Consider the following 20,887-nt stretch of genomic DNA (forward strand, 5'->3'; position numbering starts at 1 on the left):
AAAGAAAACGATAAAACTAGCTAGACTATCCTATACATACCAAAGTATGGGCCTCCCAGGATAACCAACGACCAGCAGCATCTCCTGGTATCGTCAGGGCAAGACAAGATGCTCACCTCTTTCTTTGTTCTCCTTTTAAGGTCTGGCCCTAGCAACTCCAGGCAGATTTTGGCAGCGCCCAATCCCAGCTCAATTCCAGTTCACCCCATCCTGCCCATCTAAGGAAGGTACCTCATTCTGCCAGGCACCGTTGTTATCTCCTCCCCCCCTTGTGCAGAGCAACTTTATGGGCTTGAGCTGCCCGGCTGAATACTGGCCCAGGCCCAATAGTCTCCAGGTGTCTGCTGTGTATCCCGCTAGTCCTCCAACTCCTTACTCTATTAACCCATTCTTGACAGAGGCCCTTGTATGATTTTACGTGACATGAGGGTCACAACCAGACTGAGCAAGGATTTGAACTTGGGTGTCCGAAATCCTAAACCAACACTCCATCCACTCCACCTTACTAGTTTAATGTCCAAGTCCTTGATTCCTAAGGAACTCATCTCTTTCCATGTGAGGAAATATAGCCCATCATTCTGACAGGAACATCACTAATCTGAGTATAATATAGTGGAACACAGTTTATTTTTTGTAGTGAGAGAGCAGCCCATACGCCTTAACTCATATCCTGAGAAATTAGGTCAAATTTGTTAATGAACTGAAGCTCTGACACTCCCAACTTCTGGGCATCTGCTTTGAGTTACCCTTGCTGTTTTGCAGCCATTGCACACATTATACAGAGCACACAAATGTAAACTCCTCAGGGAACAGTCCCCAGTCTTGGCTCTTTCATACTGTGCATTTTAAAACTTCCTGAGTATACATCTAAAATAAAAATTGAATGTGTATAGTAGATGCCAAGATCCATATCACAGAGCAACTTCACCTTTGGTCTCTTTGAGAGGGCGGTGAAGTGTTTTTGTTTTGTTTTTCTATCTTACACCAACCGACACTTTCCCAAGAAACCAGGAGCTGGATCGAGGAACGCACTCTGTTTCTTCCTGCTCCAAATTATGGCTGAAAATCTAAACCTGAGACAGCCTGGACTGGTGCTTTCTTTTAGCCCTTTCCCTGTCTGTACTTCTGGAACAGGGAAGGCGGGCACAGCAGAGACTTCCTCCTTCACATTTGATCCCTCCTCTGTCCAAAGGGAACCCAGAAGACTTTACAAATCCAAAGCTTCTCAATAGTCTCTCTCTCTCTCTCTCTCTCTCTCTCTCTCTCACACACACACACACACACACACACCTTTCTCTCTCTCTGCCAAATCCCTTCACTAGCTAGGTAATGAGTCATATTTAGCCTTTTGCTAGCCTCTTGCTAGCACCCCTCTACAGTAGTCCCCCAACCAAATCCTATTTCTCATCCTTTCTTTTGTGCTGCAAGTGGCTGTGTGGCCCTGGACTGTTGCCCATTAGTGACTCTCAGTGAACAAAGAAGCCAAACAACTTATGCAAGCCTGACTGGAGGAGCTGAGAACTAGCTACAGCTTGGGTGGGGCTGATATAAAGCTTTATCCGCTGGACACAGGCTGGCAGTCGAGATGAAAGTGCTGAATGTGCGTAGTGTCCTGGTGACCGGGTCCAACCGGGGCATTGGCTTGGAGCTAGTCAAGCAGTTGGCGGAGAAAAGCAACCGGCCAGAATGGATCTTTGCTACCTGCCGGGACCCAGAGGGACCAAGTGCCCAGGTGAGCCCCAGGGTGGGATCAACTGTATTTTAGGTTGCCTAAACAAGACTTTTTAACTTCCCATTCTCAGGGCACTTTTCCTGAGCCACAACAATGCATCAAATGCATCTCCAGTTGAGAACTGAAACCAGGTGGAACTTAGCCTCTTTCTGTCTTCTCTTCCTTTCCCATCTCAGATAATCCAGACCTTGAAGTTGCGTCCTAACTTTCTGGTTTTGGTATCTTTCAGAACTTGAAGAATTTGGCTGCCAAGTACCAGGGGGTGGAGATAATCTCACTGGGTATGTTCCTGACACCCTCCCCCACCCCATCCCCTCTTTCTACACTGATGGGGACAAGAGCTGAGATTTGAGACAGAAGCTGAGATTCTACAGGACCATTTCTATTATTATTATTATTATTATTATTATTATTTTGCAGGCGTAAATGAGCACTGGTTCACCATTTGTAGTGCTCAGTCCTCATGTCTTTTGCCCAGTCATGTTACTGGGATATCTCACTTTCAGAAAGATTACTATTTGGATCTTAGGACGTGTACTTCATCTGCCTGGCAGTGCATTCCTAGGACCATTTCACACCAGCTGGTGCTGCTATTTGCACAAACTGTAGGGGTTAAAAAAAAAAGTGTAAATAATTGTGCTCAAATAATAATTATTTATTTACATGGCATTAATCTTAGGAACAAACTGGACGAGATGCCATTCATACAATTATAAACTGTATGAATAGCTTTGGGTGTTTTTTTTTTCTAAAAGTAAATAACAGGCATGGGGGGGCTCAATCCAGATTGGGACCATAGCAGAGGCAAAGGGTTAGAATGGATTTGGTCACCTGTTACCTGCTATTTACTTTTAAATATCCATTCACACAAAGGCTACATGTGTGAATGTTGTTTTGCCATCTAGTTTGGCCCTTAGTTCATACTGTTGACCAATATACTCAGTTTTAAACAACTTACCCTATGCATATTTCCTCATCCTCATTTAGTTCTCCCACCGCCTTCTTACCCTCTTTTTCAACACTGTCCTTGCAGTTTCAGACTCCCTGTAAAAGTTCCTCCCAATTAAAAGGCATGGATTTTTATTTTTTTTAAAAAACGAGCTTGCTCCACATTCAACCACCATTTATACACGTAACAAACAGATCAATACGAAAACAAGTAAGACTGGATGAAAAAAGCAGGGGGCAATGGAGAGAGAAAGAGAGAAGGAAGGAAGGAAGGAAGGAAGGAAGGAAGGTGCGTGCAGGGAAGCTCTCCCAGGTGATCGTCAGTAAAGACTTTGCATTACATTGTACATATTTTCACAAAATGTCCCCCTATTTCTTTATATACCCCTTTTCCATACCTTGATTTTGATAAGCCATTTTTTGCGATTGTGCAAGTTATAAAGTCCACATGCAGAGCTTGATCTGAGGTGCTAGCTGATATAAGTGGTACCTCCATGTGAGCACCTCTTCTCTGTGAGCTCAGCAAAATGTCCTCGACTCCTGAACAGTTTGTGTTTGGAGCTGCAAGCTACCATGAACTTGCCCATCAGTATGAATTGTGTTTGCCAACCCAAGGTCACATGGAGTGATTGGGTTCATTTCTGACTGAATTGCTCAGCCACATTAGTTGCTCAAACATGCATTGATGCTTTGGAATATTTTTCTCCCAGCTAGTCCCACAGCAGAACATGCATCTCCATTTTTAAAAAGCAAGGGTGGTGGCGGTGGTGGGGAGTGGTAGAAGACTTACATTCTGATGATATTGATCGACCCCCGATGCCATCCTTCTCCAACCTGGTGCCCTCAAGATATGCATTTTGGGGGCATTTGCACATTGGGGAGGGATTTGCACATTTCTACAAGTACAAATTTCCACAAATGCGAATTTCCACAAATGTGCATTTCTACAAATTTAGGAAATTGGAAAAAATCTGATTCTGTCAATGAGCAGATGACAGAATGAAAGGCACCTGGCAATCCACAAAATGCAGATGGAATTGATTTTATAAAATCCCTACATCCTGAATTAGAGATGTAGGAAAGTCTTACCTGGCTCCGTGCCGGGCAATCCACGGTGGGGGGAGGCGCTCCGTCCCTCCCGCCGGAATCCTCCCTGGCTGGCTCTGCTCCACAGCAGCTCCGCAGAGCCGCCGGCCAGGGCTGGCTGCAGCCAGAGTTCCGGCCGCGGCTGGGCTGCTGCGGCTGTAAATGGCGGCCGTCATAGCGGCTGCCATTTGCATCCTTGCAGTCAGCCGTGATAGGCTACGAAAGTATTTACGTAGCCTATCACAGCAAAGAGCAGGGACGCAAATGGCGGCTCCTACGCCATTTGCACCCCTGCTCTTTGCCGTGATAGGCTACGTAAGTATTTATGTAGCCTATCACGGTAAAGGCAGCCATGAAAATTATCCATGCATTTGTCCAATCCCCTTTTAAAACCATCCAAGTTGGTGGCCATCACTACATCTTGTGGAAGGAAATTCCATAGTTTAACTATGCACTGTGTGAAGAAGCCCTTCCTTTTATGTCCTGAATTTCCCACCAATTCTATGTCCTGAATTTCCCACCAATCAGCTTCATGGGAAGACCCTGGGGTCTAGTATTATGAGAGGAGAAAAATGGCTTCCTAGCCATTTTCTCCACACCATGCATAATTTTGCACACTTCAATCATATCTCCCTTTACTCTCCTTTTTTCTAAGCTAAAGAGTCCCAGGCTCCATAAATGATTAAGGGTCTAGAGAGCAACTCTTCTAAGAGGAAACTTAGAAGAGTTGCTCTAGACCCTTAATCATTTTAGAGCGCAATCCTATGCCTATCAAGACAGAAAGAAGTCCCACAGCTCCCTGCATTCTCCAGCCAGCCATGCAGGAAGTTGTAGAACTTTTTTCTGCCTAAACATGGATAGGATCATGACCTTAGTGATGGGAAATATTGGTATTGCTGCCTCCTGTTAAAAAGGCAGTTAGCAGAGAAAAATAAAAAGGCAAAACAGAATGAGTGTTTACCAGTCCCACATATGCACACAAGGCTAAAAGAAATAGAGACCACACCTTTCTTTAGTGAAGAAAAACAGCTTTACTCACAAGTATTCTTGGACATACTATGCAGGCACAGCGTAGATTTACAAGAAAGCTGGTTCAGTCCATTTTGTGTTCCTTTACACAGGCAAGAGAGAGGAACGAAGGGGAGGAACAGGAAACCACTGTAGGCTATAGAGATCCAAAGGCTATCTGTGCCCCAAATCCCCATGCATTACCTAGCTAACTGCAACACTGCCCCCTTCCTGTAACTTGCAGACAAGGTTACAGTATTCCCAACCCTTTCCTATCCTTCTTGTCTGACTTTCTTTCTGCTGAGTTCAGGCAGCCAAAGGCAGGAAGTATGCATGCAAGGGAATCCTTCTGTAGAGTGAGTGGGAAGTGGGCATGTCTGAATAGGATGCTGTATGATACAATCAGAGCCCTTGACAGGGAAGATTCCCAGGGCAAAGGGACTTATGCCTAAAGACCGCCCCTTCCATTTCTTGTTGGATAGGAGAGTGAGTTACAAAGGAGTAGTACCAGACCGGTATTTACTCTGGAATTTTACCACACATTGTTCACTCCCATTTTACAGGGAATCTTCCATAACATTATCATCACATTGTTCTCCTGCCCCCCCCCCCCAATGTTTCATCCATCTTTTTTCATACCACAGAAAATCTGCTGGAGCGTTCCAGTCCAGCAGTTACAGTGGAGGCTGGTGGCTCTGATGTCAGTGGGGTGGTAAATCCTATCCGGTCTTCAGTCAGAACCGGTCAGAACTCTAATGGAGTTCAAGGTGCTTTGTGCTTAGCCTGGTTCTGACTGCAACCCGGAGCGGATTCACCACCCCACTGACATCGGAACCACCAGCCTCCACTGAGCAGTTGGGGATCACTGCAAAGTTCCTCACATGGTGAGACCAAGCCACTTTGCTCCAACTCTGATCCTGAATGTGCTGAGGCAGAAGTTAATACTGATTTCTGTGCTCTTTACTTATGTCAGTGAGGCTGCAATCCTACACTCACTTCTCTGGAAGCAAGTCCTTTTGACAACACGATGGAACTTACTTCCAAGGAAACACCCCTAGGAAGAAGCTGCATGCATGTTTAGGATTGCAGCCGCACAGTCCAAATTTATGCATCTTTATTTGGAGATCAGTCTCACTGAGTTCATTCATATATTCTAATATCAAACTTAATGCTCTGAGTGCCGGTCCTGATGTAGTCAAAATGGCACCACCCATGCACTAGGGGGAGGTATCAGCAAGATTGGGGGGGGGTAGAATGACAGGAGTTCAGGAGCGGAAAACCCTAAAGAGGGAGGAGGGATAGACTCCAAACCAGGCCAATGTGGACTGAGCATGCTTACTGGACATGAAATGCTGACCTTCTGAAAAAGAAAAGGCATGGACTTGGTGGCTGGAACCTGAATAGGAATATTCCCCACTGCAACATTTTGTTGCAGGTTCCAGGTGAATTTATTCTCAAGTGAGTGTGACCGAGATTGCAAGTTTATCCTTATGAAAGGTGGTAAATGTGTCTTCTAGCAATCCATTCAAACACTTTTCTAATCGTAATTGTTGAACATAGGTTTACAAACACATGTATATTTTTATACCTAGATAATGGGACCGTTCAGTTCACACAACACTCTAACCCACTCTCAGTAGTTGAATATGGGTTGTTTTGAACCGTGGGTGATTTGTTGAATGGTGGGTTAGCATATTGTCTGAACTCAGCACATTTTCTGCAGGGTGGGTTATCATGATGTCTGAATGCAGCCAGGGGGGCTTGTTAACTATGCAGTGGGGCTTGTTAACCACCCTGAACAACCCAGCAACAAACCATGGGCTCTTAAGGGGGCTTGTTTGAGAAAATAAGCCACATTGCATGGTTAACAAGTCAAATATGGTAATTTTCCAGGATTTTAAACACTTGCAAAATTGTTGGATCTAGTACCAAAGAAAGATAGTTAACATTCTGCTAGACAAGTGTGATGTATACTCCATGATGTCCCATTACCCTAATATATCTAAGCCTATGTACGTGTAACTGAAATAACTGCATATTTTCACTCTGTTTACCCTATGTCTGTTTCCCTCCTCTGTTTCTGCTGTCTTCCTCCTGTCTGTTTTCAGATTGTAAGCCCTTTGGACAGGGAGCTTTATTTAATTCCTTTCAAATTCATTGTGACAAATCCCTATATGCAAGTTGGCACTTGCCTGAATTTTATTTATGTACTTGATTGGTACCCTGACTTTCTACCAAGAAAATGTCATTCAAGGCTTATCTCACTTTTCTCCTCCTCCAATATGCATCCAAAAATGTAAGCTCGTTTTTATAATAGGCTAACTGGTTCAAATTTGCTGGTGCTTTTGAGATGTAAGTTTAGATATATTAGGGAGATGGGTTCAGAGCGATCTTCAGTTCTCTGCACTTCCAGAGTGGTTGTTATGAGGACAAAATGCAAGGAGGGGGGAACCATCTACCCTGTCTTGAGCTTGTTGGAGGAAAGGAGGAATATATATCTAATAAATAAACAAAGCAGTGCATGGTACAGTTAGGTAACTGCCAGGCAGCCTGCAGGACTAGATCCAGGCTCACTTTCATCACTTTAAAATCTTTGCCTTTGCTGCTTTAGACACTTCTGAGCCATCCAGCATCAGGGCTGCTGCAGCCAGCATCACTGAGCGACTGAAAGGAGCTGGGTTGAATCTGCTGATAAACAATGCAGGGATTGTAAAGGCAAGCAGTCTGGAATCTGAGACGCCGGAGGACATGATTGAGGTGTACAAGACCAACGTGATCGGGCCCTTGGTGATGAGCCAGGTAAGCCCATCCTGTGGTCCCTTCGCCACAGAAACATCTCATCATGTTGCAGAGCCCTTAACCTTTGGTGATGGCTTCATAGGTAGGCAGGGGAAGCTGGTGGCTCCAGTTTTGGAGGGGTGGAGATTCCATTTTGGGTTTTAGTCACAACCACCCAGAAGTCTAAAGAAGCGATCCACAGCGCTGAACCCTATCCACCAAATGGATCCAGCACCTTGGATAGCTCCTTTAGACTTCTGGCTGGTTGTAACTAAAACCCAGAATGGAACCTTTGCCCCTCTGAAACTGGAGTCACCGGGTTGATTTCTCCCCCCGCCCCGCAACAAGTGTACTGAACCTTTAATAGCTATATAGCAGACAGACTTTCAACAGGTACAGCTTTCCTAGTTAGTGAGGTGGTGGACTTTTACACCTGTTAACCCAGAATTGTACAAACTACATGAAAACTCTGGCATGCTGCTGGTGAGTTACTGCTTATTTGCACTTACATTATGCCCTTTGAATGGGTGAAGAGAAGCCCAGTCCTCTCTGCAGAGAGTGTGTGGCTGTCCCTGATTCTTCCCTCTCCTTCTCCAGGCATTCCTGCCCTTGCTGAGGAAGGCAGCTCAAGAAAGCCCCCATAAAGGGATGAGCTGCAGCAAAGCAGCCATCGTCAACATGTCCAGCGAATGCGGCTCCATCACAAATATCCTTGCGTGGGATATTGGACAGGTCATCAATTACCGTTGCAGCAAGGTACGGAATATCAGTGATTCAGTGGTGAAGTATTACCTCTGTTAATATTTTAATGCTCTTGCACCCCAATTCTCTGAGCAGTGAGAACTCCAGGAGTGCAGGTTGTACTCAGGGTTTTGTCTCCCCTGGAATGAGGTACTGGAGGCTGATGGTGTTTTTCTGATATATGGTGTATTTACACATCTATGTGAGTGTATAAGTGAAGGCTCAGAGTGTCAACGCCCCAACAGCTACTGCTCCTCCATTAGGTTTCTGGCATGGGGTGTTCTTTGTGTGTTTCTTCCAGCCCCCTGCTGGCTTCTCCAATGTCTACAGCTTCACACAAACTTGACTTGTGACACCCCCTGGCTGCTGGGGTGAGATGATGCCAAGTCACCTCTGCCCATCATCTTCTGTGAGTGGGCTCACACGTAAAGAGAAGCCACCTTCGGAGAATTTTCCCACGGGTCTTCTTATCACAGCAGCTGCCATTTTGAATATTTGAGTCAAGGTAGGGGCATGCTGTAGCTTGTCTTTATGTGTGAACCTGGTGAGGGTGGGTTGTTGGGGTGCCTGACAAGCCACCCACAAGCCATGGGCTGTTTTAGGGTTGTGGTTCACTTGTCAAGCACCCCAACAACCCAGTCCTGCCAGGTTCACATGTAAGAACAAGCTACAGAGTGCCCCCGATGTGACTCAAATATTAAAAAATTGCAACTGCCATCGCAGCCAGCCAGTGACCTCTTGTTATGTGAGAACCAGGTCATCACCTTCTTGGGCCATCATAGCTCCCACTGAGATATCACCTGAATATTTGGGGCTATCATCTGTCTTTTGTCAGGACATAAAAGGTATTGCCTCAGGGCAACCCCCACAGATAGCTCTAGTCTAGTCACAGAGATCTTAGAATCAAGAATTGCAGGGTTGGAAGGGATCCTGAGGGAGATTTTTCAGACTGAACCCAATCCCAGAGCAGATCATTAAATGAAGAAGGAACTATCTTTTCTTTATGTATTTCTTCCCAGTCCTCAGTCCACATCTTTCCTTTGTTCTCTCCATCCCCACCCCATTGTCAGTGTCTAGTTTTAGAAAGTAAGTTTCTTGTGGGGCAGGTATCCCTCCTCGTCCTCCTCCTTCGTTATTTAGAGGTGAAAAAAAAAATCTGAAGGGAAAACAGCAAACAGCAAACAAACCCCTCAGTTCAGTTGTGGAAGGACCTGTTGGTTGAAATGCTCCTGCTGACCTCTGAAGGTTTTAAAGCAGGAATTAAAGACTCTATTATTCCAACAGGCTTTCCCTTTTTAGAACTCTTATTCCTCAGACTCTTGTATACTGTTCTTATGCTGTATTGTTTTATTGTTGGATTTTTTGTTAAATTGTTTTTAACTATGTACACCACCTAGAGTATTTGTATATAGGCGGGTTATACAGTCAGGGCCAGAAATATTGGAACAAGGATAACTGTTTTGGCAGTTGGCCTCTGTACACCACCACATTGAAGTGGAAAGGAAACACACCCAGATGGGAGCGAAGTCAGGGCTGTCAGCTGTAATTCAAGGGGTTTGACAAAAGTGGGGCACTAACCATTCAGGAGGTACAGCCAGTAGCATACACACGCACACACCCTGTCGTTGGTGGCTCATAAGTAATGGAACAAACAAACATCATTTGAAACTTAAGAATCGCCTTTAATACCTGGATGAAAATCCTTCGTAGTCAATGACTGCCTGAAGTCTGGAACCCATGGACAAGACCAAATGCTGAGTTTCCTCCCTTGAGATGCTTTGCCAGGCCTTTATTGCAGCTGCCTTCAGCTGCTGCTTGTTTGTGGGTCTTTCTTAGGGATGTACGAAAATCACTTACCTTTTCGCAGATTGTGTTCGTGGGGGGGAGGTGCTCCGTCCCTCCCCCCGGAATCCTTGACGGGAGGGGAGGCGGTCTGGTCCTCCCCCCTGGAATCCTCAACTGCTGGCTCTGCTCGGCGGTGGCTCCATGGAGCAGCCAGCCAGGGCCGTCTGCAGCCGGATTTCCGGCTGCAGACTGGCTGGTGCGGACACAAATGGCGGCCGCCGTAGCAGCCGCCATTTGCGTCCAGCCGGGGAGCCATGATAGGCTACGTAAGTCTTTATGTAGCCTATCACGGCTGGGCAAAACAACAACAACGGCGTACGCAAATGGCGGTGGCTCCGGTGGCCACATTTGCATTCCCTATTTTTCGCTGATTTATCTTACGTAAATATTTACGTAGGCTAGAACGGCGAAAAATAAAGGAACGCAAATAGCGCCCACTACGCTATTTGTGTTCCCCCTTTTTTCGCCATTTTATCTTATGTAAATATTTACGTAAGATAAATTGGTGAAAAATAGGGAACGCAAACGGCGGTCGCTGTAGCCACCGCCATTTGTGTACGCTGGTTTTTTTTTGGGGGGGGGGTTAGCCGTGATAGGCTACATAAGAATTTACGTAGCCTATCACGGCTTCAAGGATGGCAATGGCGGCGGCAGCAGCCCGGCCTCGGCCGGCCAGGAGACCAGGCGCCAGAACTGCCGCTGCCGCTGCCGCATCTGCCGCATCTGCCCCAGGTAAGTGCTGTCCCGGGGGGATTTCGCAGGGGGGTGGGGTGGCAGGAGGCCGTTCCGCCACGGAATCCATGGAGGAATTCTCTGCCATCCCTAGTCTTTCTGCCTTCAGTCTTATCTTCAGTAAGTGAAAAGCATGATCTATTGGGTTGAGATCAGGTGACTGACTTGGTCATTGAAGGATATCCCACTTCTTTGCCTTCAGAAACTCTTGGGTAGCTTGGGTTGCTGTATGTTTTGGGTCATTATCCATCTTCAATATGAAGCGGCATCCTATCAGTTTGGCAGCATTCAGCTGAATCTGAACAGAAAGTATAGCCCTATACACTTCAGAATTCATTCTGCTGCTTTTATCAGCAGTCAGGTCATCAATAAACACCAGTGACCCGGTTCCATTGGCAGCCATACATGCCTATGCCATAACACTGCCTCCACCATGTTTGACAGATGATGCGGTATGCTTTGGATCATGAGCTGATCCTTTCCTTCTTTATACTTTTCTCTTCCCATCATTCTGGTACAAGTTAATCTCGGTTTCATCAATCCAAAGAATCTTATTCCAGAACTGGGCAGGCTTTTTTAGGTGTTTGCTGGCAAAGGCTAATCTGGCCTTTCTGTTCTTGAGCATTACCAGCGGTTTGCACTTTGTTGTGAAGCCTCTGTATTTACATTCATAAAGCCGTCTCTTGACTATAGATGTTGACAATGACATGCCAACCTCCGCAAGATGCAAGAGCATTCTTGACCTGGCTAGATGTTGTGAAAGGGTTCCTCTTCACCCTGAGCAGAATTCTGCGGTCATCCCCTTTAGTTGTCTTCCGTGGTCTTCCAGGCCTTTTGCTGTTGTTGAGCTTGCCAGTTAATTCCTTCTTGTTCAGGATGTTCCAAACTGTTGTATTGGCCACTCCCACTGTTTTTGCTCTCTCTCTGATGGGATTAGTTTTTTTCCTCGGCCTAATGATGGCCTCCTTCACTCGCATGGACAGTTCTTTGGACCTCATGTTGGGAGTTCCAGTGAACAGCTCCCAAATGCAAATGTAACACTCAGAACCACCTCTAGGTCTTTTATCTGCTTGATTGGTCATGGGGTAGCCAGGAAACAGGCCACACCTGGCCATGCAGCTGCTTGCCAGCCATTCGTTCCATTACTTATGAGCCACCAACGATGGGTGTGTGTGTATGCCACTGGCTGTCCTTCCTGAATGGTTAGTGCCCCACTTTTGTCAAACCCCTTGAATTTACAGCTGACAGTCCTGACTTTGTTCCCATCTGGGTGTGCTTCCTTTCCACTTCAATGTGGTGGTGTACAGAGGCCAAGTGCCAAAACGTTATCCTTGTTCCAATATTTCTGGCCCTTACTGTAAATTGAATGAATGAATGAACGAACGAACGAACGAACGAACGAAATAACATGTCTCAGACCTGCAGGGCTCTTCTTTTGACCTGCTGCCACCTCAAAGGACTGAGAGGTATCATTCACCTCCATCCCTCCACTTTGTCTCCCTCCCAGGCTGCTCTGAACATGCTCACACGGTGTCAGTCCCTGGGATTTGCCAAAGACCAGATCCTGTGCATTACGTTGCATCCTGGGTGGCTACAGACAGACATGGGAAACAGTGTGGTAGGTGACTCATGGTGGAATGTCATTCCTAGAGGTCATCACATGTATTTATTTAGTACTTTGTTTTATTTAATTATTGTGCATAGTTCAATGAGCTTATGGTCAACAAATACAATAAAGGTCAGTTATTCAGTTGTTCTATATTATTATGTGAATGGTTTTATACTTTATATAATGTATTTTAATGTATTTTAAATGTATTTGTGAACCGCCCAGAGAGCTTCGGCTATAGGGCAGTATAGAAATATAATAAATGAATGAAAATGAATGAATGAATTCAAACAAAATAAAAAGAAACCCCATTCTTGTTTGAGTTACATTAAGAGTAGAATGTTCTTAGAGCACCCCTCATTTAATTAGATCCCTCCAAAATGAAGTTTGAGATATCAGAGGTTTATAAGCCACCAACCCTTTGTTTACAAATGCAGTAAAGGGAAACCTGATTTCCATGAAGTGGTCATGTTTGGCCAGCTCTCTCAGAGCTCCGCCATGGTGGGTTAGTCTCTCTGAAAGTGAATTTCCCAGATATTGGTGAACCAGCCCTGCATCGTGCAGCCGAACCAGTTTTCCAGTGTTGTTCTATTTCTAGGCACACTGCTAGCAACAAAATTAGGACTACCTCACAGTGTGGCAAATTGCCTCTTACATTACCCATTAGAGAGATTGCGGGAGATATTCTTTATAGGTAGTTTAATGAGGCCATCTCATTTATTGGACTATTTGGGCCCACATCCAAGAGCTGATAATAATACAACAATTAACTTTTTGCTATTGCAAAAATATTTTTAAACACTGCCTCTAAGTTAAAATCTTTGGATTGATTCTGCAAGGAAACCTGTGGGGGTTTTTTTAGCGGCATGGTAATATTGGACTCACTTGTGAGGTGCACTGCACACGCCCCAAACCACTCTCCTTATGCTATTTCTGCCCTTATATCATAGATTTCTTCAAACTGCTTTTATCACATTTAAAACAAAAAACACCAGTTGTTGTTTTCTTGCAGTATATATTCTGGTGTGTGCTAAGCTTGTGGTATTGTATCTTGCTGCCAATAGTTTCAGCCTATAGAACTGGGTGGTGGGTGGGTGGGTGAGGGAGCAGGAAGAAAGCGGTGTTATTCATTGCTGTCCTGTATTTGATGGCTGCGAGCCAGGAGGAAACATCATCAGCCAGTTATTTTTAAATTTGTTTTAACCCTGCTTCCAGCGTGCCCACACAGAGCTCCTTATCTGCAAATCATACATTTTTCTTCTTGAAGTGTTCCTGGGCAGGTATGGGCCTTTGGATGTGCCACTGAAAAATTCTTGTTGAAAAAAATAAATGGCTGAACCACAACCAAAACAGCTGTGGCTTTGCGGAGGAGAAAGAGGGTGATCAGCCTTTCTTGACAGCTTCCTCCCCTCTCCTTCCCTCCCTCCTTCTAAAGGGCTTTCCTCCTCCTCCTATTCCTCCCTCCCCCCTCTGTCTCTTTCTCTTTGCCTTGTCCAGTGAAATGGAGAATGAAATCAGTGGTGCTTCCCCTCACACACACCCTCCTCTGGAAAAAAAAGAAGTTTGGAAGTCTTTTCAAGCCTTCCAATTTATCCCCCCCCCCTTTCCTTTTTATTTCCTTGCCTCAAAAAACTACTAGCTGAGAACATGCTAATATAGGTGTCTACTCAGAACTAAGTTGCATTATCTTCAGTGCTGCTTACTCCTGGGTAAGTCTGATGGGGAACAGGAATGAGACAAGACAATGGGGTAACACAGAACAGGAGAGCATGAAGGGTGAGAGGGAACTTTGAGGAAAGGGAGAGGGTTAGCCAGTGGCGTTTCTTCACTCTGCTGTGGTTGAGGAAGAGACCCAGACTGCTCATGGGTGTCCAGCCCCCTGCCTCCTCTGGAAGCTGATATCATTGGCGTCACCTCATGATGCCAACCTGTGCAGAGAGAGGATGGCAGCAGCACCACAACTTCCCCACATTCCCCCCTGCAACCCTTCTCTCCTCCTCCATGAGTTATCGTGCCATTTCTTTTGAAACCTCCATTGTTGTGCACCAACAGAGGTACTCATGCAGACAGCAGACTCAAAAAAGAGAGAGAAAGGCAACTGGGAGGGCAGCATGGCCTGGCCTCCCATTTCCCTCATAATTGCAGCAGTGCCCTGAGGCTAGTGCCATGCACTTGCATGACACATGCAAACGACTGAGCACCGGTGCCCTTTCCAGCTCCTCCAAATTCTCCCAAAAGTGCGTTTGTGTGTGGCACTCGATTGTTGGATACCGCACTGTATTCGTCTGCATGGGTCCCCAGAACAACAAAGGCATTTGGCAAAAACACTGGCATGATCCTGCCTCGCACATGAAAAGGGGCTCAAATGCAGTTCTTCCCCCAGTCCCTCACATTTGATTAGATTTTAAATCTGGGCTGAGTTGTGGCTGGGTCTCTCACGTCACCCTGGCTTTACAGATGCTCCTGGAAGTTCACGGATGGCCTGTGAAGATCATGAATGTCCCCTGTTGTTTGTCCCCATCATCAGATATTTAGAGGTGTAGAGAGCTGGATAAGGAGGTTCTATTCTTGCCTGTTGTGGCTGATAGCCATGGACAGATGTAATTTATTTCATGTATCTGTCCAATCCTTTAAAAGAAAGTCAGTGCCCAACAGCACATTTTGTGGCAAAGAACTCTATGTTAATCTGGGCCAGCCCTATAATGAGGCAGCCTGATATGGGTGCATCAGGTGGCGTGGAATGGGAAGAGTGGCAAATTGTGCCACTCTTCCCATGCAAAGGGCCTGTCACCTGCCCAGCCATGCTGCTGCTGCTGCCACCTCCCTCCCTCCTTGCTTGGCTGGCACGCCAACCGGCCAACAGTTTGTGCCTGCCCGCCTGCCTAGGCAGCTCCTCCTCCTCCTCCACCTCCCTCCCTGCTCATTGTCCAGCCATTCCTACCTTCTGTCTCAGCCGCGGCCCACGAGGCTCCTGGGAGAGTGAGGCGAAATATCACGAGAGGTCCTGAACTCTCGCAAGACCTCTCATGCCATTTCAGCTGGTTCCCAGGAGCCCCATGGCTGCGACAGAAGGTGGGAGTGGCCAGCCAGTGAGCAGGGAGGAAAGGAGCTACTACCACCACCAGCCAGCTGCCTGCCTAGAAGTGGGGCGGGCGCTGTGGCGGGGTTGGCAGCAACACCGCCGGTGCCAAGGGCAGCAGTGTCATCTTGTCTGAGGGGACAGCACGGCTTGGGCCGGGGCTGATGTCAATTATACCTTGCGTGGAGAATTTTTTTTTTAAAATAGAAGATACTTAATAAACAGCCTTTCTACATGAGGCATACATTGTGTACTTGTGATTCCTCACTCATAGTAGCTTGCAAGTGCTTTACATGACACCGTCATCGTCCAGGGCCTTCCCCGTGCTTTACAACCATTTTAAAAAAAATTTTCCTAATGAGGAAAGACTGGTATATCCTGAATGGCAGCATGAAACCCTCATGTATTTCCACAGTTCTGGGATATAACAGTGCCACCTAGTGGTTGTGTAATGGAAAGGCAGAGAAAGAAAACCCCCAGAAAAAAAGCATGTGTAAAGGAGCCGATTTTAATACCACAAAGAATCTGGAAGCAGAAGCCTTGGTAAAATGACGGGTTAAAAGCTTCATGTGGAAAAGCCCAAACTCTCTGCCCACCAACTACTACCCAGTTCCAAATATGTTACACTGCTTCCAAATGCGCTCAGCCGTGGAATGTGAAAGAGCTATCGAGAATGCTTGTTTGCCTCTGCAAGCTGTTCATGGGGCAAGGACATTATGCTGTTGAGGCAAAGATGTTATGCTCTTGGAAGATGTTACCCATGTTTTGTCACTTTTGTTTTCTACTCTATAAATCCTTGTGTCACTTACCATTTCTCTCTTTCCAGCAACCAGCCCCAACAACAGTGGATGAGGGTGTGCGAACCATCCTGAACACGCTTGCCTGTCTCTCAGAGAAAGACAATGGCATTTTTGTGAGCTGGGAAGGGAAAATTCTTCCCTGGTGAGACACCCAACTTTCTACTAGTCTGCACTTCAGGAGGGGCTCCTTGGTGGGGATAAGGCAAATGCCTGAAGGGCTGAGTCTTTGACCGCAATAAACACATTTTCCGCTGAAAAAACTTGCTAGCCTGTCTTCATTCCAGCTGCCCTGAGTGCTGGGGTTCCTGTTAGCTGTGTTACATCTCATATTACCAAACTTTGTTTTTGAACAATGCAAGTCTTGTGTCACTCTTCTCTCGTCTTGGCCACAGCCGTGTAAATCAGCATTCTTGTCACAGACTCTGAGTGGTAGGAAATTTAAAGGTCTCTGGGACTTGAACACAGAATGAGAAATGGTGGGATAGGTTATTTGCTTGCCTCTTCTTTTCCTCCAGAATCTACAGTGGGAGAGATGACACCAAATTATTTAGGGTGGTTAAAACAAAAAAGCAATAGCAAGAAGCTCCAAAAGGATCTCTCCAAAGTGGAGGGAAATGTGCATTAAATTGGCAAATGAGGTTCAGCGTAAGCAAGTGTAAAATGATGCACGCTGGGGCAAAAAATCTGAACTTCACATACATGCTGACAGGGTCTGATCTAGTGGTGACTGACCAGGATAGTGATTTTGGGACTGTAGTGGACAGCTCAATGAAAATGTTGATCCAGTGTATAGCTGCTGTGAAAAGGGCAAATTTATTAGGAAAGGAAATTGAAAACAAAACTGCCAATACCATACTGGCCTTATACAGATCTATAGTGTGACTATACTTGGAATACTTTGTACAGTTCTGGACACTGTAACTCAAAATGAATACTGTTTTGTTGGAGAAGGGGCAGAAAAGGGCAACCAAGGGGCTAGAGCATCTGCCTTGTAAGGAAAGGTGACAAGTTTGCGGCTTTTTAGCTTAGAAAACAAGCAAGTAAGAGGGGAAATTATAGAGGTGTATAAAGTTAAGCATAGTGTGGAGAAAGTGGATAAGGAGAAGTTTTTCTCCCTCTCTCATAATACTAGAACCCAGGGTCATCCAATGAAGCCAAATGGTGGGAGATCCAGGAGAGACAAAAGAAGAGGGCTTCTTCACAGCTCATAATCAAACGATGGAATTCGCTGCCATAGGATGTAGTGGCAGCCACTGTGACGTTCCTGCCCTGTGTTCATTTAATGTAGTTCTAATCTATTCAAACAATAATCACAAATCTACTGAGTTTTAAAATATAATGATAATTTCATGAGCAAACTAAGTTATACATAAAATAACTTTAGGAACAGAAAGGCTGCTTAATGTTCCTAAAGCAGCCCTCCCCAACCTGGTGCCCTCTGGATGTTTTTTGGACTATGGTGCCCAGCATTCCAGACCATTGGACATGTTGCCTGAGGCTGATGGGAGCTGAAGTCCAAAATAGCTGGAGGGCACCAGGTTGGGGAAGGCTGTCTTAAAGCAACAAAGTGACTTTAGATCTGTAAAGAGCATTACAAAAATAAATTTTGCTTATTTTTCAATTTCTCCCCAAGTTTCTGTTTTTTTCTGAAAAAAAAAACCAGTTTTTTTCCATGGCCTCAAAACTCACAGTCAACTGTGGGATCAGCAGCTCTTAGACCAACCAGACCTGCTGCAATGAGTCTTCATCTGCATCCAGATGAAGGAGCATGGGAAGCTGTGAGGATCAGCCCAAACACATGCATGCTTACTGGGTATGGGAGAATCGGTGATGCTCAAGCTCAGTAGATTCTCTAAACTTCACCTTGCAGCTTGGACTGCCTCACTCCTGTTTCCAGTGGTGATCTGTTTTCCTTTTCCTTCGAACGGGGAAAGTGCTCATTTCATATGCATTTTTTTAAGTGCTCACCCCAATGCGTACTTTCCCCCCATAGACTAAACCTTGGAAATGCATATTTTTTGGAAAATTCACATTCAAGGCGCAGTATCCAGTGGGGCTGCTGATTCTCTTCCGCCCCACCGATTCCATTGTGCAAGTGGCCCCCACCCCTTCAACAAAGGCAATTTAGCACTTCCAGAGCAACCCAAAATGAGCAGAAATGCTCGTTTCTGGAAGGGGGCCATTCAGCAGAGCTTTCATAAGAAAGCTCTGCTGACCTGTCCCAATCCTGAAATGAGCATTGCTCATGTTTGTTTCAGGGCTTCCTCTAAACAGTGCTAAATCTCCATTGCATAAGCGGTGGGCCGTGCTTGCGCAACAGAATTGGTGGGACCCACTGCTCATAGAAGGGAATCAGTGGGGAAGAAGGGAATTGGCAGGGGCATAAGCTTTTATGTAAATGGATTTTAAACTTCTTATATTGTATTTAATTTTTTGTTGTTGTTCAGTCATTCAGTCGCGTCCGACTCTTCGTGACCCCATGGACCATACCATGCCAGGCCTTCCTGTCCTCCACTCTCTCCCGGAGTGTGCTCAAGTCCATATTCATTGCATCAGTGATGCTATCTAGCCATCTCATCCTCTGCCGTCCCCTTCTCCTTTTGTCTTCAGTCTTTCCCAGCATCAGGGTCTTTTCCAGAGAGTTTTCTCTTCGCATTAGGTGGTCAAAATATTTGAGCTTCAGCTTCAGTATCTGTCCTTCCAATGAGCACTCAGGGTTGATTTCCTTTAGGATGGACTGATTTGACCTCCTTGCAGTCCAGGGGACTCGTAAGAGTCTTCTCCAGCACCACAGTTCAAAAGCATCTATCCTTCGGCGCTCAGCCTTCCTTGTAGTCCAGCTCTCACAGCCATACATTACTACTGGGAAAACCATAGCTTTGATTAGACGGACCTTTGTCGGCAAGGTGATGTCTCTGCTTCTTACTATGCTGTCTAGGTTGGCCATAGCTTTCCTCCCAAGGAGCAAGCGTCTTTTAATTTCATGGCTACAGTCACTGTCTGCGGTGATCTTGGAGCCCAAGAACATAAAATCTGACACTGCTTCCATTTCTTCCCCTTCTATATGCCAGGAAGTGATGGGGCCAGATGCCATGATCTTAGTTTTTTTAATGTTGACTTTCAAACCAGCTTTTGCACTCTCCTCTTTCACCCTCAACAAGAGGCTCTTGAGATCCTCTTCACTTTCTGCCATTAGGGTGGTATCATCTGCATATCTGAGGTTGTTGATAATTCTCCCAGCAATCTTAATTCCGACCTGTGATTCATCCAGCCCGGCGTTTCTCATGATGTACTCTGCATATAAGTTAAATAAGCAGGGCGACAATATGCAACCTTGTCATACTCCTTTCCCAATTTTGAACCAATCGGTTGTTCCATATCCGGTTCTTACTGTTGCTTCTTGACCCTCGTACAGGTTTCTCAGGAGACAGGTAAGGTGGTCTGGTACTCCCATCTCTTTAAGAATTTGCCACAGTTTGTTGTGATCCACACAATCAAAGGCTTTAGCATAGTCAATGAAGCAGAAATAGATTTTCTGGAAGTCTCTTGCTTTCTCCATGATCCAGCAGATGTTGGTGATTTGATCTCTAGTTCCTCTGCCTCTGCGAAACCCAGCTTGTACTTCCGGTAGTTCTTGGTTCGCATACTGCTGAAGCGTAGCTTGTAGGATTTTGAGCATCACCTTGCTGGCATGTGAAATGAGCACAATTGTACGGTAGTTTGAACACTCTTTGGCATTGCCCTTCTTTGGAATTGGAATGTAAACTGACCTTTTCCAGTCTTGTGGCCACTGTTGAGTGTTCCAAATTTGCTGGCATATTGAGTGCAGCACTTTAACAGCATCATCTTTTAGGATCTTAAATAGCTCAGCTGGAAGACTGTCATCTCCACTAGCTTTGTTGTTAGTAATGCTTCCTAAGGCCCACTTGACTTCACTCTCGAGGATGTCCGGCTCAAGTTCAGTGACCGCACTATCATGGCTATCAGGGACATTCAGATCTTTCCTGTATAGTTCTTCTGTGTATTCTTTCCACCTCTTCTTGATCTCCTCTGCTTCTGTTAGGTCCCTGCCTTCTTTGTCCTTTATCATGCCCATCTTTGCACAAAAGTTCCCTTGATATCTCCGATTTTCTTGAAGAGATCTCTAGTCTTTCCCATTCTGTTGTTTTCCTTGATTTCTTTGCATTGTTCATTTAAGAAGGCCTTCTTGTCTCTCCTTGCTATTCTCTGGAACTCTGCATTCAGTTGGATATATCTTCCCCTTTCTCGCTTGCTTTTCACTTCCTTTCTTTCCTCAGCTACTTGTAAAGCCTCATCAGACAGCCACTTGGCTTTCTTGCATTTCTTTTTCTTTGGGATGGATTTCGTTGCTGCCTCCTGAACAATGTTACGGACCTCCGTCCATAGTTCCTCAGGCACTCTGTCTATCAGGTCTAATCCCTTAAATCTATTTGTCACCTCCACTGTATATTCATAAAGGATATGATTTAGGTCATACCTGAATGGTTTAGTGGTTTTCCCTACGTTCT

General features: G+C 45.6%; 1 protein-coding gene across 2 annotated transcripts; it reads left to right on the forward strand.

The window, feature by feature from the left end:
• The first annotated feature begins 1,578 nt into the window (after positions 1-1,578).
• On the forward strand, positions 1,579-17,167 carry LOC146338937 (uncharacterized). Of its 2 annotated transcripts, XM_084813135.1 has the most exons (6): positions 1,579-1,732; positions 1,962-2,013; positions 7,386-7,573; positions 8,150-8,308; positions 12,378-12,488; positions 16,385-16,706. In XM_084813135.1, exons 1-6 carry the CDS (start codon positions 1,586-1,588, stop codon positions 16,502-16,504), a joined length of 777 nt encoding a protein of 258 aa, XP_084669261.1. In that variant the 5' UTR covers positions 1,579-1,585; the 3' UTR covers positions 16,505-16,706. The 2 variants fall into 2 exon arrangements, with proteins under 2 accessions (XP_084669261.1, XP_084669262.1); XM_084813136.1 differs by lacking the exon at positions 1,962-2,013 and having other exon boundaries at positions 16,385-17,167.
• Positions 17,168-20,887: the final 3,720 nt, after the last annotated feature.

This window comes from Heloderma suspectum, chromosome 8 (genome assembly GCF_057233095.1).
Source record: "Heloderma suspectum isolate Gila_16-S chromosome 8, 16-S_ref, whole genome shotgun sequence".
NCBI lineage: Eukaryota > Metazoa > Chordata > Lepidosauria > Squamata > Helodermatidae > Heloderma > Heloderma suspectum.